Source organism: Pygocentrus nattereri, chromosome 9 (genome assembly GCF_015220715.1).
Source record: "Pygocentrus nattereri isolate fPygNat1 chromosome 9, fPygNat1.pri, whole genome shotgun sequence".
In the NCBI taxonomy this organism is placed as follows: Eukaryota; Metazoa; Chordata; class Actinopteri; order Characiformes; family Serrasalmidae; genus Pygocentrus; species Pygocentrus nattereri.
Window position 1 is genome coordinate 28,471,491 of NC_051219.1, and position 25,855 is coordinate 28,497,345.

The following is a 25,855-nucleotide window of genomic DNA, read 5'->3' on the forward strand; positions in this document are numbered from 1 at the left end:
GCCTCACTACACCTCACCTTCGACCCAGGCGGCATAGTTGCCAGCTGGGGGTGGTAACGAGGAGGCAGAGCGACGAGCTTGTGTTCCCTCTCGGCTCCAGTGCTCTGGCTGGCAGCATGAGCGCCTTCAAAAAGAGCTGAGAGGGAACAGAGCAAGGAGCGGGACAAGCTGCAGCAAGAGACTGACAGAGCTGAAAAGCTCGGTGGAGCAGACTGAAAAGTCTAGCTAGTTTAAGCCACTGAAAAGTGGCCAGCATACCATTGGTCATGTTTGGTTTATTTTATGTGAAATTAAAGTAATGGCTGCTGCAGCCTTGAACCCTGCCTCCAGCGTCCTCCTTGAGCCCGGGGTAACACATGCCATGCTACAATGCCAAAACTGCAACAGCAACATAGGCATTAAATACTTATTCAAAAATAATTCTAAATAAAAATACATTGTTTTAGGTAGTTTTGAAAACTGCCTATTTGCTTGAACATAGCCTGTTGTTGGGGAAGGAGCTCAGAATGCACACTGTGTTGCAGTGCATGCTGGGGACTGTAGTGCATCTCAGGGTCAAATCTAGTAAGAATAGAAAATTAAAATAATTTCACAGGCTGGGTATGACTGTGTCATGGGCCTGACTTGGCCAGCGGGCCTTGTGTTTGACACATAGGTTCTGTGGCATTGGACCTGCATATAAATGCAAAACCTGCAGGAAATGCCTATACTAATAATTGTTAAATAGTGATGTTACATGACCCGGAATAAATGTCATGTGATAGTATTTTGGCCTCTAATGCATATTCTTTGTTGCAGAGTATTATACATTGACCTGCAAATCTGAGTCATTTCTAAAGTTACCTAGCCTTGATTTCCTGCTTTCCTGTTTTCCAAGTTCTTCTTTTCCTACTTCGGAGTTGTGGTGGGTAGTGTTTCTCTTCATAACTGCCCCTCTGGTTTTGACCTTTTCCCTCTTTTTCTGGGTTTTTGTCTTTGGATTTGTTGCTGATGCTGCTGTTTGGCTGCTCTCTGACCCCAGCTGTGTGGACTGTGTTACTGATCCACATGTGCCCCACATATCCTCACATTCACATCACAGTCGATCACTCCCAACATTAGAGATCTGTCACAGTCTTTCAGAAAACATTATCTGTATGAAAAATGAACATATTGTTATATGTTGTCGGCATATTCCAAAATGTAAACACAATATATTGGAGTATATTTTTATTATATGGAATCATAAACTGCACATATTTCCTCATTCATAGCATTCAAGACTGCTTTTGGGAAACAAACTCTAAACAAAACTGAGACTAAAATAAGGATAATTTATAGAACTTATAGAATAATATCTAATACATTTTCTCTGAATTGGGGAATGTCCACCTGTATATGCAGTCAATATGTTCTTAATTTGAATGAATCTGCAAATTTAGTGGATTTACAAACCACCAACAGTCATATTTACTTACTTAAAGTAATGTATTTTTGTAATAAAAAAACTGCTGGTGATATATTTGTGATTTTTTCAGGATCTACTCCTCTTTATTATCCACAGCTTTATCCGCATTGAGGCCATTAAAGATGTTCTGCTGTCTCTCTGTTTGTCAGACTGATAGTATTTTTATTGTTCGTAAAACAAGCTGTTCCTATCCACTTAGAATAAACTCTGCTTCTTCAGTCCTTTGTAATGGCACCTTTTATTTCCCAGTATGTTTAACCAAAGCCAATATAAGACAGTCTGTCCATTGAACAGTCATCTTCACAATGCCCATGGGCAGTCATCCAGTCATTCAAGACCAGGCAGCCTCTTTGAATGGGAAGAGACCTATGAACCCCAAACAAAAAGTCACATTAATGTGTCAAAAATGTATAATTACAGGTGAAATCTGACAAATGCAGCATAAATAGTTTCAACTTGTTCTGGCTGCTGTGCATATCTAGACATTGAGGGGGTGTTTTTTTCCACTTGTGGCATAACCAGCAGGCCAATTGGCTCTTTTTACTGAAAGGCATGACTTTCCCAGTACATGGGTGTCACATTGAGCATCTTTCATCATCTTTCATCTTCATTTTTTTAACCACTGACCTGCTTCCTTCTTTATAAAGGATTGTGCATAAAACTGGATGTTTAAACTATTGCATTGCATTGCAATTGTATCAAAGCTAAAAAACATGATGCTTATCATGTATCATGAAAGTGTCTTTTTCATGCATTGTGATGTTATAATTTAGGGATATTGCTCACTCCATTTGGGTGTGGCTTATAACTAATCATCTTACATCTTACTGACCTCACTCTCTTGCAATCAAATCCTCACAGCAACATTTTAACATTTGGCATAAAGCCAGAAGAGTAGAGGCTGTTACTACAGCAAAGCGGAACAAGCTGTTTATTAATACCCTTTGTTTCAGAAGAAAAGTCAGATGTGCAGGTGGCTAACTTTCCACTAACTGTACATGCATCACTCCAAATGAGCTGTGTTCCAGTTCATAACTGTATGGAGTGTAGCCTTTACTCTGTGCCTACTACCGAAATGGCCTATTGACCACAATGACAGTGCAACACTTTCCGAAAGCAATCCAATCCTCACGGCAGTGTTCCAACGTGTCAGTGTGAAGCTTTTGCAGAAGAGTAGAGGCATTTACTGCAGCAAAGGGTGGCAAACTCATTATTCATTTCAGAAGAAATGATGGATTAGCAGGTGTCCACATGTGGTGTAGTTCTGAACCCATGTGAAGCAGCATGTGTTGGATTTTTTAGTTTTTAGACTAGTCATTTTCAGCTGGTGAATTAGCATGATATTTATCTGTAAACAGGCCTCTGGTCACGAATGAAATGTCAAAGGAAATTGCTAACCACCCCTGTGGACTCTAATCATGTGGATGTGCCTTAATTCACTAATGAAAAGAAGCCCACAGGGACCAGTTCTCTCCACGTACAGACAATATTGGATACAGGATCATTTTTTTACTTATATAAGAATTTAAAAAGTCATACTGTTGCATTATTGCCCTAAGCAGAACTGCTTTAACTACTTTTCATTATTTTTTTGTCACGACGTAATTATAAATTGCAATAATAGCATAACTGAAAGTGCTGTGCATGTGCAGAAGAGGTGAAGCAGTCTGTCACTGCACAAAACAAAGGCATGTTTCTGAAATGAGAGGCTGAGTAGCAGTCTGCATGTTTTTGCTGTAGTAAACCCACCAAACTGAAGGTCGATATGTGATTTCGCTTCCCTGTATCAGCCTGCTGGAGGTTATTAAAGGGATTCTTCTAGCCAGAATACTAATGCTGCTATCACCACGAGCTAGAAGAGGCAGTTAACCCTGTGTATGCTCTTAAAAATAAAGCTGCGAAATACTTGTTTGGAGTGTTTATGAAGAAGCACTGTAGCTTCTTTAAAGATGTATTTTTGCAAATGAGATATATAAGTGTGAAGAAACCTAGGCTGGCTTTACACAGATTCCCATGCAACTTTAGTTGTTTGAAACCTACATGAAACTAAATTGCACTTAAGTTGCATAATGCAAACTGTGCAGCAAATCACTTAAACTCAGTTCTGTGAAACAGCTAATCAAAATGCAGATAATGCACCACATGATCATTTTGAATGACATTTCCAAACCTCAGATAACTCCGGGTCAAAAAACGAAACAGAGGATGTAAAGCCACATGTGCCTCTATTAATACTGACATCATAGAAGGCTGCAGTATGAAAAATGAAGTAAGGCCATGTAAAGCCATGTTTGGCTTCTGTGCAAATTTAGTTGCATGAAACATACGTAATATTAAGTTGCGCTTGAGTTGCAAGTAAAATGTCCAGCAGCTCATTTGAAACCCAGTTGCAATATGCAAAATACTTTCAAACCATTGATTTTACAGTCAGTGGGCAAGAAAATAAAAGATGGTTCATTAGGCAGTATAAACATTATTCAACACCGCAATCTAAAGATGTTATTTACAAATATCAAATAAACAAACATTACTCAAAGCTGTGTTCTAAAGGTATTATTAATGTCAAATAAACAAACATTACTCACTACCGCTCTCTAAAGGTGTTATTAACAAACATCTAATAAACAAACATTACTCACCGCTGCCCTCTAAAGGTGTTACTAACAAACATTACTCACTGTTGCCTTCTAAAGGTGTTACTAACAAACATTAAATAAATAAACATTACTCACCACTGTCCTCTAAAGGTGTTACTAACAAACATTAAATAAACAAACATTACTCACTGTTGTCTTCTAAAGGTGTTACTAACAAACATTAAATAAATAAACATTACTCACTGTTGCCTTCTAAAGGTATTACTAATAAACATTAAATAAACAAACATTACTCACCACTGTCCTCTAAAGGTGTTACTAACAAACATTAAATACACAAACATTACTCACTGTTGTCTTCTAAAGGTGTTACTAATAAACATTAAATAAACAAACATTACTCACCACCGTCCTCTAAAGGTGTTACTAACAAACATTAAATAAACAAACATTACTCACTGTTGTCTTCTAAAGGTGTTACTAATAAACATTAAATAAACAAACATTACTCACTTCTAAAAGCATTATTAACGTCAAATAAATAAACATTGCTTACTTGTGCCCTCTAAAGGTGTTATTAGCAAATGTCAAATAAATAAATATTACTCCCAGCCACCCTCTAAAAGTGCCAATAACGAACATCTAATAAACAAATAATACTCACCACTTCTAAAGGTGTTATAAACATTAAATAAACAGATGTTTCTCACCACTGCCCTCTGAAGGTGTTATAGCAGTCCTTTTGCAGAACTTTTGTTGTTTTTGTAACCCATGTTGCATCTCAATAAATGCAGTTTCCACTTTCTTTTATTTACATGTATTTGCCTCAACTCAAAAGATGAAAACAAACTCAGTTCATATTCTATTTGTTCTGACCAGCTCAAATAAACATGGTCAGCTGATTATGTAATAATAATTATTGTGACAGGCCTGCCATTATCATCATGCATCCCTAGTACACGCAAGTGCAGATATCTTGTAAGCAGTGATGTTATCCTATTAAAGTTCTCAATCAGTATCCACATCTTCTGTATCCTAATTTCTTTCTTACTGGTTATGCTTACTAAGGCAGAAACAGAGAGATTGATATGCACTGAGTCAGCAATATTAGCCCTGCAAAGATGCTTTATAAGGGATCTATACTGAGATGATTGCTGTTTCAGGCCGTGCAGTCCAGTGCAAGCAGAGGCAGATTGAGAAGAGCAATCACAGCAAAGCCTGTACATTCAGTTAGAGGTGCTGTTAGGCTGAGGCTGAGATTAGATTACAGGATGCTGGAGGTTTGAAATAGGTTATGTGTACGCGAGCGCTGGTGTGAGTCTCCGGAGGCATTTTCAGATCCCTGAATTACTTCTCAGCCCACCAGAAGCAGTGTAGAATGATCTTTCCGATGGGTACTGACATTTCCATACCAAATGAAAAAGGGCAGTCAATGAAGTATCCCCAGCTGCATTGGAACACAGTTAAACACTGGGTGGAGGAGTGTGAGAGCCGGTCTTTTGCGCCAAAAAAGCCATTGACATGATGCCTCTTCCTGCCTGTGTCAAAGCAGCTGCATACTAAACAGACCACTCTAAATTTAAAGCACGACAAGATGAATTTATTTCATTAGTTGTGCAGGCAGTGCTGTGTAAACAGCGTATATTCCTCCAATTTATCTTACTTGCAGATATGTGCATGCGCACACAAACACGCACACTTGTTTTTATACAACATTGGGACTTGAGCTCCATATGTTTTATGTTTTATATCTGGAAGTATTTGTATGTAATATGTATGTATATTGTCACTGTCAGATCAAAAACATGTGTGTCCGTTCTTGTTCTTCTTTTTTGTTATTTGAAAATGCCAACTGCCCTTTAGATTTTGTGAAAATTTCATTATCAGTGGACCAACAGTAATAGTCCAGAATGGGATGGAAATCATTTTACATGAATTTACATTTAAACATTGTAACGTGGAGCGAGGTTGAGGCGGACACATGTGTGGAGACAAGGGAGATTTATTACGGGCAAATCCAGGGTCATGGTCAATACGGTCCAGGTTCAAATAGCCAATACGGAGAGCAGGACGGACAGACACGACAAAATGAATACAGGCTAAACACAGAGAACTCATAGCGAAAGTACAACTCAAACAAGCATAAACATCCAAACAACAATTCAAACAAAGACCAGCTCTAGACTAAGGAAAACACAGGGCTTAAATACAAGAGGGCTAATGAGGGTTCACAAGACACAGGTCCACACAATCAGGGATGGAGTAACCAAACAAGGGGCCGGACTGAGATCAAAAGAGAAAGCACATGGGCTATATATATATATATATATATATATATATATATATATATATATATATATGTTCTCAGTTCTCAGGGAAAACTCTTAATTTATTTCATTTGCATTAACATTGTTATTAAGTACGTTATTAATTTTTCAGGATATATTTCAAGATAAATTACATGTAAATCACTTGCAGAAGGAGAAACTCAAAGGAAAAGCAGGATTTTTAAGAAATTAGTAAAAGTTATAGATAAAATGGGGCTTCTAACAATGGTGCAACACCTGGTAACTGACAAAACTGTCGCTATTTTTATTTTTTAGTATTATTTTTTAGTATTTTAGTCACTATTTTTAGTATCTCTATTTTTGTTGTTCTTAATTTTTTTTATGTAATTTGCCTTTTGCATTGTGTCAAAATCTCAGGATGAATAGACCTTAACTTCCATTAAAAGTTAATAACATTCTTTCCTTTTCCTGTAAATGTACCTTTTTGGATATACAAAGTTTTGTTCTGATGGTGAAGATCTGTCAGTACTGACATGCAGTAATAATTTTTAGCTTTGAAGTTCTGTACATTTGTTGGGTCTTAAGAAGGTGGATTTGCCCTGTTGATGTCAGGTTTACCTACACATTCAGCACACCATTGTCCTGAAAATGTGTGAAAACAAGTACTCAAACACACACAGGCAAACACACATGCACACTCACATAAATGTTTAGTGCATTGGGAACGTACTGAGACTGTCACTAACACAGTAATAAGCAATGCACAGCTCTCTGTGTGCTGCAGTGGACTTGGATAACAAGCAGGTAGCAATTTCAGCCCATTCTGTTCAATGCTCTGATATAACCATTACAGTGAGCTTACTCTGACAGCACAAATGGAGAGAGTCCCTTCTAGAGCTCTTTCATTCTACCATGTCTGAACGTCATTTGGCTTTGTTCTTGCAGGCGCAGAGAAAATGTTCTGAGTATTTAGGAGGATTTCATGATCAAAAGACGTCATGTTATTGAATAGGCTGTCCTTTGCCTCACATAGAATTTGCAGGCAGATATACATCATGTACTTCAGTGCAGTGTGGCCTGTTGCTTTGTTTCGAAAAGTGTGTAGATTTATATTAGAATGTATTAAAATCTTCAAGTACAGGTATTTACTTAAATATTTTATGTACATATTATGTATATATATATATATATATATATATATATATATATATATATATATATATATATATATATATATACAGCTATCTGAATGACTGGCTCTTGAAATGTGATCTTACTAGGGATTCCAGCTGAACAGTTGCAGAAAGAAAATTCAGGTGAATTTTAATAAGTAATTTAATAATTGATTTGGGTTTTAAAAAACATGTTTCATCAAACACAGGTTGAACTTCCAGATTTTTTTTTTTGTTTTAGTCAGTTTATGGTGGCTTGTTACCCACGTACAACTGTTTTAGGTGTGTACTGTTATGCAAAATCACCTATTTAAAAAAAAATACAAAATATAAAAACATTTCTGCAAATGAACCACAGATACACACATTTTCTAGCTGCTTCTCCCTCAGGGTCGTGAGGGGTTGCTGGAGCCTATCCCAGCGGTCATCAGGCAGCAGAACAGTCATATGCACAGCAGAACAGGCAGTTACTCTGCACAAAGAAATTCTTACTTTGCTGTTCCTCTATTCACCAAATATAATCTTAATATGATTTTAGAAGAAGAAGAAGAATAGCACTAAAAACAATAGAAAAAAAGTGCAGTTTTATGTGCAAAGTTGAAAGAAAAATTTACTTGTACATATGTGCAAGTATGTAGAGCAGCGGTTCATAAAGTGCATGTTGCAAGTAACAGATGTAAACAGTGTTCTGTGCAAGTAACAGACATAAACAGTAGTGTTCTGTGCAAGTAACAGACATAAACAGTAGTGTTCTGTGCAAGTAACAGACGTAAACAGTAGTGTTCTGTGCAAGTAACAGACGTAAACAGTAGTGTTCTGTGCAAGTAAAAGACGTAATCAGTAGTGTTCTGTGCAAGTAACAGACATAATCAGTAGTGTTCTGTGCAAGTAAAAGACGTAATCAGTAGTGTTCTGTGCAAGTAACAGACATAATCAGTAGTGTTCTGTGCAAGTAACAGATGTAAACAGTAGTGTTCTGTGCAAGTAACAGACATAAACAGTAGTGTTCTGTGCAAGTAAAAGACGTAATCAGTAGTGTTCTGTGCAAGTAACAGACATAATCAGTAGTGATCTGTGCAAGTAACAGATGTAAACAGTAGTGTTCTGTGCAAGTAACAGACATAATCAGTAGTGTTCTGTGCAAGTAAAAGACGTAAACAGTAGTGTTCTGTGCAAGTAAAAGACGTAAACAGTAGTGTTCTGTGCAAGTAACAGATGTAAACAGTAGTGTTCTGTGCAAGTAACAGATGTAAACAGTAGTGTTCTGTGCAAGTAAAAGACGTAAACAGTAGTGTTCTGTGCAAGTAACAGATGTAAACAGTAGTGTTCTGTGCAATTAACAGATGTAAACAGTAGTGTTCTGTGCAAGTAACAGACATAATCAGTAGTGTTCTGTGCAAGTAACAGACGTAAACAGTAGTGTTCTGTGCAAGTAACAGACGTAAACAGTAGTGTTCTGTGCAAGTAAAAGACGTAAACAGTAGTGTTCTGTGCAAGTAACAGATGTAAACAGTAGTGTTCTGTGCAAGTAAAAGACGTAAACAGTAGTGTTCTGTGCAAGTAAAAGACGTAAACAGTAGTGATCTGTGCAAGTAACAGATGTAAACAGTAGTGTTCTGTGCAAGTAACAGATGTAAACAGTAGTGTTCTGTGCAAGTAAAAGACGTAAACAGTAGTGTTCTGTGCAAGTAAAAGACGTAAACAGTAGTGTTCTGTGCAAGTAACAGATGTAAACAGTAGTGTTCTGTGCAAGTAACAGATGTAAACAGTAGTGTTCTGTGCAAGTAACAGACATAATCAGTAGTGTTCTGTGCAAGTAACAGACGTAAACAGTAGTGTTCTGTGCAAGTAAAAGACGTAAACAGTAGTGTTCTGTGCAAGTAACAGATGTAAACAGTAGTGTTCTGTGCAAGTAACAGATGTAAACAGTAGTGTTCTGTGCAAGTAAAAGACATAAACAGTAGTGTTCTGTGCAAGTAACAGATGTAAACAGTAGTGTTCTGTGCAAGTAACAGATGTAAACAGTAGTGTTCTGTGCAAGTAACAGATGTAAACAGTAGTGTTCTGTGCAAGTAAAAGACGTAATCAGTAGTGTTCTGTGCAAGTAACAGACATAATCAGTAGTGATCTGTGCAAGTAACAGATGTAAACAGTAGTGTTCTGTGCAAGTAACAGACATAATCAGTAGTGTTCTGTGCAAGTAAAAGACGTAAACAGTAGTGTTCTGTGCAAGTAAAAGACGTAAACAGTAGTGTTCTGTGCAAGTAACAGATGTAAACAGTAGTGTTCTGTGCAAGTAACAGATGTAAACAGTAGTGTTCTGTGCAAGTAAAAGACGTAAACAGTAGTGTTCTGTGCAAGTAACAGATGTAAACAGTAGTGTTCTGTGCAATTAACAGATGTAAACAGTAGTGTTCTGTGCAAGTAACAGACATAATCAGTAGTGTTCTGTGCAAGTAACAGACGTAAACAGTAGTGTTCTGTGCAAGTAACAGACGTAAACAGTAGTGTTCTGTGCAAGTAAAAGACGTAAACAGTAGTGTTCTGTGCAAGTAACAGATGTAAACAGTAGTGTTCTGTGCAAGTAACAGACATAATCAGTAGTGTTCTGTGCAATTAACAGATGTAAACAGTAGTGTTCTGTGCAAGTAACAGACATAAACAGTAGTGTTCTGTGCAAGTAACAGACCTAAACAGTATTTATTTATTTATTTGTTTATTCATTCATTCCTTTCTTGAATGAAACTTGAGGGTCCTGGTGAAAATGTATCTTCAGGCTGGAGGCTGATTGCATTGACCCGTTCCTTTACATCTGCGTGCTCTGCAATTTTAGCCAGGACATGCTAAAATCAATGATTAGCTCACTTGTAAGAGATGAAATATGTGGAATATTTATCAGCACATTTCATAGACGCAGAGTGACATAAATGCTGGGCCAGCTTCAACCAAAAGACTTCCAGACACTTTATAGTCACAAACAAAAGCCTGGTTGATGCGGTTTCTCTCAAAAGCAGCCAGCCTTTACTTTTAAAGCTCTCTCTGTAAGAAGGCTTACAGGTGACTTTAGAGAAATCCCAACTTCACCAACCCAGGTCAAATCAAAATATTAGCTTTTTTTGTTCGGATATGTACAAAATAAGCATAAACAAACCTTTCAGGACTTTTGTAAAGCCATTAAATGGGAATGGGCAGTGTGTCTTGGAGGACCATAGACTGCTGAAATTTAAGGCCGAATTTGAACTAAAACTCCTCATTCAACTCATTAAGGACTTTATAAGTAGCTTATATAATCAATTATGTGAGTTAATGTGATGGGAGTTAGTTATTGTTAATTATCTATTGTCATTATATCATCAGCATAATGTTGATTTTGCATCTGAGACTTAAACGTTGAGCAGGGCCTTCTTTTCGAGCCTGTGTTTGTGTTTGAGTCTGTAACAAAAAAATAAACAATCTCATGTAGTGCAGCTTTAAATCCTACTTGAAGATGAAAAGAGGTCCAGTAAGTGAGGGCTTACTGATCTCCATACAGCTGGATTTCTTCCAGACATCACAAGTCTGTGCTTTGTCTTCTGGAGTAAGAACAGATGCATTGCTCTTGTCCTTCCTGACCTCTAGAAGCAACCCTATCGATCCTCCTCTAAGAGCAGTGCTGAAGGAGCGTCTTTCAGGCAGCACTCATTCACCTTAAACCATCTCACTTTACATGTCTATTTTAACATTAAGACAAGATGGAAACAAAGTTACTCAGAGTTTGTTTGATTATGTTGACGAACAAATGTCTGAGTTTATTTCAAGTGCAAATTGGATGCATTCTGTACTGCATTCTGTGTTATTACACAGAATATGTTTTAACAGTGGCTTATGTCAATTTTAATGGTGATTTCCTGTTTTTTGAAAAAGAGGTTAAAATCATGTAAATGATGTATTACATTGTAACACTGCTGTTGTTATTGTACAGAAATACAAAGTAAATTCACAAAAACAAAAGATCACCTTTATTTTACACTTCTGTGTGTATTTTAAAGGTTGTTGCTGTTAAAATACTACATGTCAGATTAATCAGTTTACCTAGTGAAACTGTTGAATTACAGTAAACGGCAGTATGAAATGGGAAAAACTAGGAAATGAAATGATTGTAATTTTATGGATTTTTACCATCGAGAAAACATACTTTAACTGTTTTAATGCTGCCAGCATTTTTAGCTTTTACAGTGCATATTGGAAATGTGGCTGATTACATGTTCCACTTGATATACTAAGGTTTGAGCCGTAAGTGGCAGTCGGTTTGAAGTTTTTACACAATGTAATGTACAGCTGCTGTAGTCAAACAATGTAGAAAAATAAAAATCTTAGAAAAATGTAGAGAAATTTTTATTGTTGAGTACATCAGCAATCTTTGAAAAAACTGCACTGCAAAGACCATTTTCTTCATGTTGGTGGGAGCGGGCTTCATATATGTGTGTGTGTGTGTGGTGTGTGTGTGTGTGTGTGTGTATATATATATATATATATATATATATATATATATACACACACACAAAAATATGTATGTTATATTATGAATAACACTTTTATTAGAACAATAAACAACTGCCTATATCCAAAATTTTACATTACATTTTGGAATTGATGTACCCTGGCTTCACTGCTGAGCTCTTAAAGAACCTTTTTTGGTAGTAGCCTTTGTGTAGTGTAGTCTTTGTCTCAGTCTCTGCTAAGAAGTGTAGGACACAGTATATGTAGGCAGTATATAAGGCAGGCAGCTGGAGGAAATTGATCCATGCTGTGGCCCAAAACTTTATTGCCTCTCTGTGATATATACTGTTGAGTGGCTGCAGTGTGGGTGATTTGCTTAGGGTTGCACTGGCATTTATTGCCAATCACGCTCAGCACCTACTATAAGAGCATGGAGGCTGTCTGAGGCCTGTTCTGCGGAAAGTGAGGGTACTGAACTCTGTGTGCCTTAATGCTGATGAGGACGGCTCTGTGATCAGGATGAGTGAGGGAACCGTTCACTCAATCCGTCGTGTAAGCCCTCAAACCTTTGAGTAAGAAAAAAGGTTTATGTCGGTGATGAAACTGTTTTAAGTTCTTTATGGCTATGTTACTGTAATATCCCAGATTGCTTGAATTAGTTCTGTAATACAGAAGCATTTGGGCCCAGTCCTAATCTCTGAAAACCTGTTGACTTAAAACTCATTTATAGTAAAATCCAGTGGGCAGGAGCCCTGTTAATGTGTTTTGAGTCAGGTTTTCTGTTCTTTTGCTAATTGCAGGGAAAACGCATTGACATTTTTGTCCACAATAATAGCCTACACAATAAATGCTACAGATTTGGTTTAGCATAGGGTGATATTTTTGCATTGTCTGTAAGTTCAGCCTTGTCCTCATCTGGCAGGCAGATGGCCTTTTCATCATAATGTCTTTAATAAGTTCTAATCTATTAGCATTTTCTTGCATCTCATTTTGATAGGCTGTAAATCAACCTAATACCATGTGAGTGTTTCCCACCTATTTTCAGACATAATTATAAAACACAGCTTTTTTATGAGCATTACTTTATAAGCCTACATTATTTAAAGAATTATTTTATACACACAGAAAAAAATATGATCCAAAATAAAACCTTTATTAAGGGTTTCCTAATGGCGTTTTGTTTTTATTTAGCACTTAAGGTTAAGGCTCTATAAATAATTCAGCGCCAACTTAACAACCCCTTTATAATGCTAAAGCTTCAGACTCCTGACTGAGGTTTTGGGCTCTGTCATTTATTTTTTTTATTTAAAATGCTTACTGAATATGTGTAAATATTTATATTGAATATATTGAATTCAATGTTTTTGTGATGTCACAAAAACTAGTGCATTTACATATATCCGCCTACTCAGTCGTCCACTCTTTCTGAGTGTTTCAGCTCTCAGTGTATTTTGAATGAAGCGCAAAACAGGGCAGCCAATCAGAGCAGAGCTCATTTACATCTATCAGTCTTAAAAACAGTCTGTTTAACTCTACAAGAGGTTGGAAATGGTTTTGGTTATAACTGCTTTTGGTACATAAAACCACTGAAATGTTGCAAGTGGGCCTTCAAAACAATGTAAAAAGACACAAGAGAAATGTTGGATAGTTGTCCTTTAATAAAAGTGAATACATACATTTTGTGCCAGATTCCATGTGCATGATGAGGATATGTCATATATTTGTGCAAGTACTTGCAGATCTCTGGTATGGGTGATGGAAAAACACACATTTGTACATGTGCAGTGATGGGAGCAGTGAAAAAGAAGTCCACAGTGCTGATACATTTGTTTGTTCCTGGCTTCGCCACCCAGGCTGGAACGTGCTGTAAAAGCGGCAGCTGCAGTGGCTGTAATTAAGAAGATGAAGGTTAGCACTCACCCAGAGGAAGTCCAATTAGGCTGGCCCAAGATCCCTCCGTAATCCTGCCATGATCTAAAATTCTTCCCACAGTTCAAGCTGCTCAGCTTACTTTTGCATCTTCACACAACTGTCTAAAGCATCTGTGGATTTACGCCCTGTGCCATTTTGCTTTGTGTTTCAGATCTGATTATGGCAGCTCGAAAATGGTCAGGTATGTAACATTTTCAGTCCTTTTTAAAATCATAAACTGTGCATGCTTGCTTGCTGTTAATGCCAGAATCCTGTAGTCGTTTTAATTTACTTTTATTTGTTTATTTAACCTGGGAATATGCATTAATCAGCATCATTATTTCATGATGAAAAGATGCCAGATGGCTAATTGTCATCTGCAGTCCCTGGATGGCCTAATGTTTGAACAATAAAAGTAAACAATGCTTATCACTTAGGCAAAAACTAAAATAACAAGGCACTATGAAAATGTGCTTAGTTATAAAACACACGAACCCTATCACCTGCTGGTAGGCCCAAAGTTTTATTACACACTTTTATAACCTGAGAAAAGCTCAACCCAATTATACTGAAGTCCATGTAGTTACTGAACAATAAGTCTTAGAATATAACAAGACTGGGTTTTTAAGGGGTTAAACTAAACACAAACACACGCAAGACACAAAACAAGTAGTTTACAAAGATGCACAACATATTTTTTGAGTATTTTTGATAAGTTGTTTCTTCCTGCTTATACATTACGCACACAAGCTGACTTCATATTTTAAAACCTAAAGGAAACAAAGCAAACAAAATTCTTCCCTTGACATTTTACATACATTACTCATCGTTGTATCTACCACATGAGAAACTGTGGAATGTGAAGTCTGTGTTCTTTTAGCATATTTCCCTTTAACCCTTTCATTGCCATGTGAAGGCTAAAGCAGAGAGCTAATAGCAGGTTTTACAGTGATCTGGCTGTGTGTTTGTGCTGTATTTCTGGGTTGCTGGATATTGGAACTGGTTTCTCGCCCTCTGACTAGTGATGGCAGGTTCCTCTGAGTGTGTGAAGCATGTCGCTATTTTATCATATTGTTTATAATATGAAGGCCAAAAGCAGAGATATAAGGTGGATTTTGGGTGATTTTGTAGCTGGATTGCTGGCCAAAAAGCAATAATATCAGGATTGTAGGTCATTTTTCAAGCCAAATTACTCACCGATGCTGATGCCACACAGCTCGATGATGTCATGCTAGTTAGTTAGAACCAGGTCTGCCGAATGGTCTGATACCATGTCTGTAACTTAAGCTGTTCTGAACTTATGAAGGCAAGAAGTTAGCTACTGTTTTGCAGGCTTTACTTACTGTTGTGCTAACCATGCCCACTCATCCAGCCTTCATACTTTTATCATCACCGCTGCCATTTCTGCCATGGACAGAACTGGGCCTACATCTAACAAGTTTACAGGCTCCAATAATATTCACAGGCATACTTTGGGTTTAATTCTTTACTGAACTAGTCAACATCCAAAGTAAAGCACATGTTACTTAAGTTCGTGTTACAAGCTTCAAACATCTGTGTTGAATCACATGAACCAACAATCCAGTACTGGGCCAAAAATACAGAAAGTTATTCATTTAAATCTGCTGCCAAAGGAGTTTGCACCTCCCTGTTTGCAAGAGAGAATCACTTCATCAGTCTCCGTGTGTAGAATCTGAGCTTTCTTTGTGCCCTGTTTTCTTAACTAACTAGAGCTGCAGCATTGCTCTGCTTCAGTGTGATGCTGTAGCAAACTGGTTCACCCAGTTGGTTCTTCATAGCATGGCAATTGTTACTCTAAATCTAAAACAATTTTCCCAAGAGTGTGTTGGAAAGAGTGAACTGTTACACATTCTGACAACACAAGAAAAGGGATGTGTCAGATCTGAATTAAAGTGTGGAAGACTAGAGAAGATCATTTCCAACAGAAGAATTTAACCAAACATTTTGTTTCCACTAAAACTAGAATTAGCACCATTATAGCGATTGAGTTGCAGCCACTCAACGCTGGAGTAGCCAGTCAACATGGCACCCCCAAATACCAGGGGGTATTTCACACACTGGATGTAATGCAACAGATGTGACATACATTCCTATTAATGTATTTTCTTGTTTGAAAATGTAGTTTAACACAAACAATAAAAATTGTTTATCCAGTTTCAGCTTTGTTACGTTAAGTTCTATATCGCTGCTGTCGGAACAAAACCTTGTATCTCCATTTTGGACGTTTTTCAGTTTTTGACACATTTTGAAAATACCTGTTGCTCTTCATATTGTCTGTAAATTTCACGAGGAATGGACCAAAAGAAACGACCCAAAATTGGAAAAAAGTCTGGTTACATTGACTTACATTAAAAGTAAAGAATGTTTTTTTCCTTCTCCTGTAAAGTTACCATTTTGGATATGGTTTTGTTCCCGACAGCAGCAATATGTATAACAAAAACAACAACTGCATCATTAGCAGAAATAGGTCAATGAAATGGCCACTTTCATGTTGCCCTTAACGTTATTAAAGGTGTAAAATGTATATATTCACCACTTTTAACTTGGTGCTAACATTGAATTGCAAACCCCAATGGCAAACTAGTGGAAATTACCATCGAAACATACTTACAAAGGGAATTATACAGTTTCTGCATTATACATTGCTATATATAGATAGTTGTTTCTGAATAATGTATCTCCAATGAGAGCAATGCTTATTGGCATGACAACATCAAAACCTAGAAAATGACTTTTTCTTCACAGAGGTGTAAATGCAGTGTATAACCCTTCACATAAAGACTGATTAAGCAGTTATTTGTTTTATTGTTCACTGGTGTCTTTTAGAGAGCACAGGGAACTATAGTATGTTCAAAAAAACAGTGAAATATCTGTCCTTTAAGAGGTGCTTGCAGCATCTTGACAACCCCTTCAAGAAGCACAGCCTAGCTCTGCTCTTGGTTACTACCCAAACATGGCAAAAGCTCATGAACTTCATTGAAATTGATCTTATTAGCTAAAAAAAATCTGGAGTTATTAATAATTTAGAGTCATTGAAGCAGAGATGCTATAAATAGTCTGTATCCCTCAGGATCGCTTTGCTTTGATACAGTACACAGCAAAGGGAGGAAAAAATAGGCCTGTCATGACTGCAGAATCTTTTCATTTGTGTACGCAGGCTGATGGGAAAGGGCTCTGTTTAATTGCTTTGTACATTTTCACATTAGGACAGATGAGTTCACTTAGTAATGATTATAGCTGAAGTTTGAGACTCGTGCAAAGCATGATGTTTGATTCATTGTTGCACATCATTTTAAATTCATTTTTTAGAAACTCCTAATTAGGCAATGCACTGTGGGATTCTTTACAGAAATGTAAAAACAATGGTTTTCAGTTTGGTTACAGAGCCAGTGGCAGCACGTGTAGCTTATACTCACTGGCCACATTATTAGGTTAGTCTTTGTGCATCTAGGCAATGTGCTGTAATACTGAGGCCTATAGTCTGTGAAACAGTACTGTGTGAAAAAGAGCATAGAAAAACACATGCAATGTGTTAAAAAGTTAAGGTAATAAGTAATTTTGCTGCTGTAATATTAAAACAATTAAAATGTTTAAATAAATATGAAAATTATTGGGTTCAAAGAATCTACCCAGTAGCTAGGTTTGCTAAACCAGGGGTTGTGAACCCAAATGTTAAGAAGAGCCATTGTGTCAAGTTTCAACAAAAATACCTTGGGAGCCACATTTCATATCCATTTTACTGAAGTAAAATTTCACCGCCTTGGCTGTATATATGTCTCAGTATGTGCAAATGTTCTATTATAGGCTAAAAAAAGAATTAAAAATGAGTATTCAGACTTACTTTGCTCTGCTTTGAACTTTAGCTCAGCTATAGCTGCTTTTCTCGCATCTCTGGCAGGAAACTTTTCATCACAAGTAGGAAAGTTCTTGTAAAATGTCTCTCAATGTTCGACTTTTTACGAAGGTGAAGTCAGTGTCTCTTTCGTTAGTGTCTTGTTCAAATTTTCCCGTTCCACCTTAAATGGTGCTTGAGGTGCCAAAATGTAGCTAGCTATGTAGCTAATTGTTGTGCGCATTTAAGCTGAAACATGAAAATTCAAACAAGAAGCTAACTTCAGCTTTATGACTTTTAGTGTTTGACAGTTGCAGATGAAATGAAATCAAGCTGGAGTAACTATAAATGCAAATACTAAATCTCCAAATCTCCAAATTGTGTTCAAATTATCAATACTCATCTTAAATCTTTCTCTTTGCTTTTTCATTAGCTACTACCTAGGTGAGATTGTTGTCTGTGCTGCTATGTGACCAGCAGTCTGCATGCCAACCTTCGGGGATAAAGGGTGAATAAGTAGTTATGCATTAACTCCAGCATTTAAAACCATTTATTGTTAAAAAGCTTAATTTTACTGCAACAAATGATTTTTTTATTTTTGTCTTAAAATCTAGTGCTGCTTTGGAGCTGCAACAGGGCAGTAAAAGAGCTCTGGAGCCACTTATTTTCAAAACTATTTGAAGCTCTTCAGTGCAAGGAAACAACATTTTTGTCTGTGACGATCAAGCATGTTACAGACACAGCAGATATTAATTTGAAAAATTGAATGTTCCTTTTAGTGAAAAAGGAGCTGACTCAGTCGGTCACTTGGGACTAGCACTGGGAATTTAGCCCAAGGACAGACAAACTGAGTGAATTTCACTTGGCAGTTCTGTGAAGGTCAACACGTTTGGACAGGGTTGTGATCAAGGGTCTGTCACATAAGACAAATCACAGTGTTTCACCTGCCTTAATGGGGCCTCATATGGAGAGGGTCTTGTGCTGGGGGAGGAGGGAGAGAGTGATGTATGGTGCTGTCCACCTGGCAGGGCAAAGGTGACTGACATCAATTAAAAAGACAACACACAGATTTGTGTTTTGCTGGATGTCATCTTTCAAATCTGATCATGTAGATCCACTGGTATTGCTGGTGGTGTACTTTGTCAGTTTCTTCTGCTAAGAACTAGTTCTCTTTCCACACCAGTGATGTGCTCTCTCCACATCAGTAACATGCTCTCTCCACAAGAAGTGTTGAGCATCAAGTTCAGACAACATTCATATTCTCTATAGAAGCTAATAGCCAATGCATAACACAGCATACACCCTTGTGGTAACTGTTAACACCTGCTTGAGCATGAGCAGCAAATTGCTCTAGGCATTTGCTGTGTACTGTGTAGTATGCCATCGCTCCAGGTAAGACAGCTGAGCATTATTTTTCTACATGTACCATAAACCAGAAGAATAGCCTGTGGAGCTTTTGGTAGAAGAAAACACATTGCTTCTGTCAAAAGAACCCATCAAAAGTGAAACACAAACTGTGCATAGGGGAGGAAACAGGAAGCACAGGAGATTCTGGCATTTTAAGTCTTAGATAAAGGCTTGATTTACATCTACGTTGGGAATGAGCCTCTTTGAGGAATGAAGCTCAAACCCTGAGGATGAACCACACGTTCCAAAGCAGTACACACACGCACCTGGATGTGTCAGTGCTGAAAATACTCAAAGCGATCAATGTTTCGAATCAGTGCCTCCATATTTAGCCACCCCCCAGAAACTATCTGTTATGTTTACATTAATCTGGGGAACCAGAATCTCTGACAGTCTTCCAGCTACGTGACTTGATTCGGGGAGCATTCACCTCTCCTGCTGTTTAGCTTGCGTTCCTCCAGCATGCTGAAACTTCCACTTCAGTGTTCTCATTGCTAAATGCCACCGCTCACTTGCGCGAACAAACACGCCTGCGTCCCTGAATGTGCGGCAAGATTATCACACATCAAGAGGTAAATCCTCACATTCCCAATCTAGACTTTTACATACTTACAGTCAGAAACTACACTGCCTGTTAAAAGTCTGGGTACACTGAGCTGTTCTTGTTGGTCTGCAGTAATTTAACATATTAAACGGTTCTGATCTCACTGTTGTTTGTTCGCAAAACCTGCAGAAACTTATAGAAGCCATAATTTGAGAGTAAAACTAAAGGCCAGACATTTTATCCCCTTGTTGTGATGTCAACAGTCATCAGCGCCTAAACTTTTTAGGTGTGTAAACTGCATTTGGGCAAAAATAGTTCCAGTATAAGCTTTTAACTATAGTTTATAGTTCATAAGGAAATGGTCAGATTATTATTTACGCACATTCACACACATTCCAAAGTAAGTAAGCTGCTGTCAGAACACAACCTTGTATCTCCAAAATAGGAACTTTACAGGAGTAGGAAAAAACGTTTACTTTTAATGTAAGTCAATGGAACCAGACTTTTTTCCTTGTCATTTTGGGCCATTTCTTTTGGTCCATTCATCGTGAAATTTGCACACCATGTGAAGGCAAACAGGCATTTTCATATTATGTCAAAAACTGAAAAATGTTTTAAGGTTTAGTTCTGACAGCAATGAAATAGAAGTTTCTTCTTAATGTGATCCAGGCAGTGTGATCTCTTAAGCACACCACATACTTATAGAGAACAGGTGTAAGGAGTGGGATGGAGTGACAGTTAATTATGTCACACCTCTGAACACTGGAGCACTGGGTTAAATTTACTGCTTTGACCTGAGGGGGTCAATTTGGATCCAGAAAGTAAAAATCCTCTCCAGTTGAAACAAAATCCTGGGAAAGCTTTTTACTTTCTTTCCACTGCTGGCTTTGACCAATATACTGATATTTGAGGCTGCCTTGGAAAAACACTTAACACTACACTGTCAGAAAAAAAGGTATGACACTGGAGCAGTACCCCTCTTATCACTGTGGTGGTACCCTCAGGGGTACATCCCAGTACCTTTAGTTAGGGAACATAATTGTACCAGAGTCCACTGAAATTATATTTTCTTAGCTGTACTGACTCCACACACCCTGCCTCGCCTCCAGGCTTTTATTTTACTGTTCTGTTTTAAAACATTAGGCTATGAAAAGGTACAAATATCTACTTTTCACCTGGAAAAATTCATGTATGTTATACCATTGGACCTTAAAACCACTGCTGTACCTTTGAGGGTAAACTTACATTGTTTTTACCTTGATGAATGAATCATGTACCTGCATAGTATGTTTATTTCTAACCGTGTAGCATTGCTTTGCTGTGAAACATAATTGGACTGTCTCTTTGGATAAGAGTGTCTGTAATATGCTGCAAATTAATTACAACTTCCGTCACATTCAGGTTTTACTTACAGAGTCCCTTTCAATTCATGGGCTTGCTGCTCTCATACCAAGGAAAACATTTGGATAGAGCTAAAAATGCACCTATATAGAGCAAAAATATATGTACAGATATTACTTTATATTCCAATGCATGTGATGTCTTAACACCAAATCTCCAAACAAAGAAGTCTTAGAAAGCTTTCAAGTAAAGATCACGCTAGAAAATTCTTGTTTTATTATTAGGGGGAAGCTCTGCTGGCGACACGGTGGCATGGTGGGTAACGCCCTTGCCTCACAGCAAGGAGGGCCTGGGTTCGAGTCCCTGGCTGGGTGACCAAAGACCTCTCTGAGTTTGCATGTTCTCCCTGTGTCTGTGTGGGTTTCCTCCCAATGTCCAAAGACATGTAGTCAGGCTGGAATGTGAATCTCTGTCTGCCCTGTGATGGACTGGTGACCCGTCCAGGGTGTACCCTGCCTTTTGCCCATTGACAGCTGAGATAGACTCCAGCACCCCCTGCGACTCAGAGGGAGAAGGTGCATGTGTGTCTGCTTTAGACATTAACATACAATATATGTAAATATATTAACATATGTACACATACATGTAGATTAATTATATGTAATGAGGTCAGTTTCTACTGTGTACATATGTGTCAGGAATATATGTAAATATATTTCCCTACATTTGGGAATATTAATACATATTTACATGTAAATGTAATTCCTTTGTATAAGACTTAGCACATAGCTGCTTTGTGCTAACTAAACCTAACTCTATATGTAAGTGAAAAGTGACAGAATCAAATGACTTGCAAAGTGTCTCTAGACTTTTGATGAGTGCTGTACAATGTGCAGTGTTTGGCTGCCTTTGGCTTCCATTATTTGTCTGAGAGATTTTGTGAGATATAATAGATGTGTTGGCATCTCTGTTGCACAGCTCTATCAGTCTCTGTCTGCCTCTTGTAGGAATAATGTGTTTCTGACCACAGGTCAGGCATTAGCTGGATGTCTGAGTAGAAAACCTCTTTATTCACTGCTGACACTGAGTCTTTCCCATCATTGAGATGCGTGGCTGGATACGCTCTCCTCTTCTTTTTCCATCTCCTCTGGCAGATTCTTCTTCTCTAAAAGACTTATGTGGTTTCTGATATTGAATGATATACTTTTATTTATAACAGGTGACAAATGTAAAGACAAATTTCAAGGTTCAACATGGCTGCTAGCACAGTTTTTAACGTTTTACCAATGCAGCTCCTGATTACGGATCGTACAGTGCCAGAAAGCACCACATACGCAGCTTAACAGCTGGAAGTAAGATCTAGGCAAGTGTTTTGCACAATATTATTTGGTGGGATATTGGCTTCTATTACTTACTAGCTACATTTGCCTTGTACCTAAAGTGCCAAACTTAAGAAGGTCATACAGGGAACAATAAAGAGCAGAGTTTTATAGGAATGCTCTTTGACTCAGCTAGAGCCAATTAGCTAGCAAAGCAAATGTACATTTCTAAAAAGGATGGTTCCTTAAAGATTCTTCAGTGAAGAAAATGGTTCTGTATAGAACCATGAACACTCAAAGAACCCTTTGCATGATTAAAGCATTCTTTCCATCATGAAAAGTCCTTCAGATTGATGGAGAATGTGCTGTAGATGGTTCTATATAGAACCCTTTTGAAAATGGTTCTATATAGCAACCAAAAGGGCTCTTCTATTGTTATAGTGTCAAGCACATTCATGATGCAATTAATGCAATCAATCATGAAAAGGGTTCTTTAAGTTTTCATGGATCTATATAGAACCATTTTCTATACTAAACACCCTTAAAGAACCATCATTTTAAAGAGCTAATTAGCTTAGGCTAGCCTAGCTGAGGAAGTACCATCTTTTTTAAGAGTGTAGGTGAATAATTGCTTTATGTGGCTTAAGTGTGGTGTACTCTGGTGTTCTCTTTTGTTGTTGCTAGTTGGTTAGCCCTTGGCTTTCCCACTAACAGGTTAGTGAGCAAACCTGGGATGGTATGAAGGGAAATGCTGAGGCCAAGTTGAGAAGGGCATGTTAAAAACAGTACTAAAATGGAGGGTAGATGCTGTCGTTGAGGATGTGCCCTGAAATTGCATTGTTAATACAATTCCTGCTCAGTGAGTTTTTCAGTCAAGGTATTTTAATAAGGAAATCTGTTTGGAAACGGCATGTACGTCAACATACATTCAGATTTAAGGACACAGGACCATATAAGACCAGCTATCGGACCAGCTAATTCCAAAATGGCAAAGAGAGAACACAGGGCCAGGGGATAATAAGACACTTCTTAGGGCAGTTTCCTAAAAAAATTGAATGAGGGAGTAATGGGCCCGGGGAGCACAGATCCCTAGAAACATAGAACTCTGGGAACATAGTTGATCCTCTTTCAATACAAGGCTTTGGTAATTAACATGCGAGTTGAATCACGCATGATTAATGAGGTAGAATACTAAACTCTGCCATGCTGTAGCCTTCCAGGACTGGAGTCTGATGCATGTGCTTTAAAAGGATATTCTGTCCAAAATGAAAAACACAACCATCACTATTAGTTATACACATGTATACATGCCTTCTAGCGGTTCTGCAGTAGTCAGAGTGCAATTTTCAGGTTTAAACACTAGGGAAAATGCTTTCTGTCTAACTATATTGGAGGTGAGAGGAACTTTTGATAATTCTTTTTTCTGCTAGCTGGCAAACAGAGAATGAAAGCAAATTGGGAACTGGGAACTGCTAAAGTTAGCCAGGTAGCTAGGAACCTTAATTCTGTTTGGCATATGTTCTCTATGCTGCCCATTTTGTGTTATATAAAGATAGAATCGACAACCGAGATAAGAATTATACTAATGCTTGCTTGGCTGTATTTATTAGCCTATAGATCAGTGGCTAGGCTAGCAGTCAGTATTTCCTGACACCATAGGGATTCTCAGTGGATGTATGATGTATTTACGCAGTGCATGCTGGATATTGTAGTGAGACAACCATAAAAATGATTTAAAATGGTGAATTCTGTGAGGCTTAGAGATATAATGTTTCACTACAGAATACTGCAATAACACAGAGATTGCATATTAAACTAGTTTTAGGCAAAAATGCCCCTTTAAGTCTTGGATGTAACTGTAACTGTTCCTGAGAGATGCAATGCTCCACTTCTGCTCTTGACTGTCACCAGATCTATAGCTGCTTAATCTAAATTTGACTTTGAAGCCTTGGCATGGGCCTTCATACTAAAAGCAGCACTAAATAAGTGCTCTCTTAAGTCAGTTCCCAAGCTTCTGGCAGTGTAAGCCTACAACTAATGCACTGGTTCAGATTACACAGTTCTATTGATTTTCAATTTAGATATAGCAAATGATAATGTAAGAGTCATTAGTCTACCCAGGAAAGATTTAGTACTTATTACATCTGTTTATGTTGGCACAGTTCTATCCCTTAGGCAGAACTAAATTATAGCTTTTAAAATTTTGATTTTAAAAAGGAGTTTGGGAATGTAACTTGAGGGTTGTGCTCAAGGCATACTGATGAAATCTTACTATCAAAGTAAGGATACTTTCAAAAGTGACTGCATGGGAAGTCTTCAGTGGCTGGGGGTTTTGGTGGTCAGATGACAACTGATGTTAAGTAACCTCTAGAGAAATCTGTGACTGGTCATTTAGGCTTTATTATTAACACTGGAGCTGTATTTTTAACAGCAGGTATGAGGGGTTGGAACTATTTTTATATCTGCAGCTGCAAAATCAGAAGCTGGGAGGGGGGACTAAATTGCAGACACACATAAAACATGCTTACTTCCCGCTATTGAGGAACAATTAAACAAGTGGTTCATCACAGTATTTCTGCCTAGTTAAAGATACATTATTCTTTATCTTAATTCATTAACAATAAGGTAGACTGAAGACCTTGAGATCCAAGATATTATATTCTCACCCTTGGATGCTTTAAGGTATTTCACACCATACGTGATAACCAGTGCAGTACAGTCCTATATTAATCAATGTAGCTTTTTATAGTGGCCACATGCGTCATGTTGTTTATTAAGGTTATATTAAAGGTTATTTATTTTTAAGGTGCACCTTTGGACCTCGAAACCACTGCTGTACCTTTGAAGGCACACTTACATTGTTTGTACCTTGATGACCAAAAAATATACCTGGACAGAACCTTTATTTTTCACAGTTTTATTGCCGAACCCAGATTCTGTGGGTGCCAGACTTTCCTACTGTGGATCCTCACACATCGCTAAAAAGTTTTAGCTTCTGCAGAAAAGTTCCACTCATCATGTCTTACTTTTCATGAAATAACTTATCAAAAAGAGGGGGTAAAACTGAACTGGAGAGTGAACAGTGGGCTGAACAGTAGGACAAAAAACCCTGAGAAATAGACAATGAGTACCTCCAACCACTAGCTTGGTGAGCAGCTTATTTTAATGTGGAAAAACGCTCTGTGCTAGTTGTGGTGTTCAACACACTTGCTAACATTGTATACATCGGCTTATTAGGAAGATTTAAGCCTGAAGGAAGCACAATAAATGCTAGTTTCTTTAGTCTCTCCACTTAGTTTGCCCATAACACTGTCCATAAAGATCCGCTCCACTCCTTATCCGCTCTGCAAAGAGTAAATTGTTACTGTTTTACATGATTTTCCCACCACTTCACCCATGCTTCACTATTTGCCTCATAAAACCTCTCGAGTGCCCTCAGTGTTCAATAATTTTATAGTTATTTTTACAGTAAGTAATACTGTGTCCCAAATCACATC

General features: G+C 37.7%; 1 protein-coding gene across 2 annotated transcripts in view; it reads left to right on the plus strand.

The window, feature by feature from the left end:
* LOC108427785 (IQ motif and SEC7 domain-containing protein 1-like) overlaps nucleotides 1-25,855 on the plus strand; it is a 192,281-nt gene that overhangs the window by 11,048 nt on the left and 155,378 nt on the right. For both annotated transcript variants that reach the window (XM_037541617.1, XM_037541615.1), the window contains exon 2: nucleotides 14,067-14,096. In XM_037541617.1, the coding sequence (XP_037397514.1) occupies nucleotides 14,067-14,096 (30 nt within the window). The remainder of the gene's footprint in view (nucleotides 1-14,066; nucleotides 14,097-25,855) is intronic.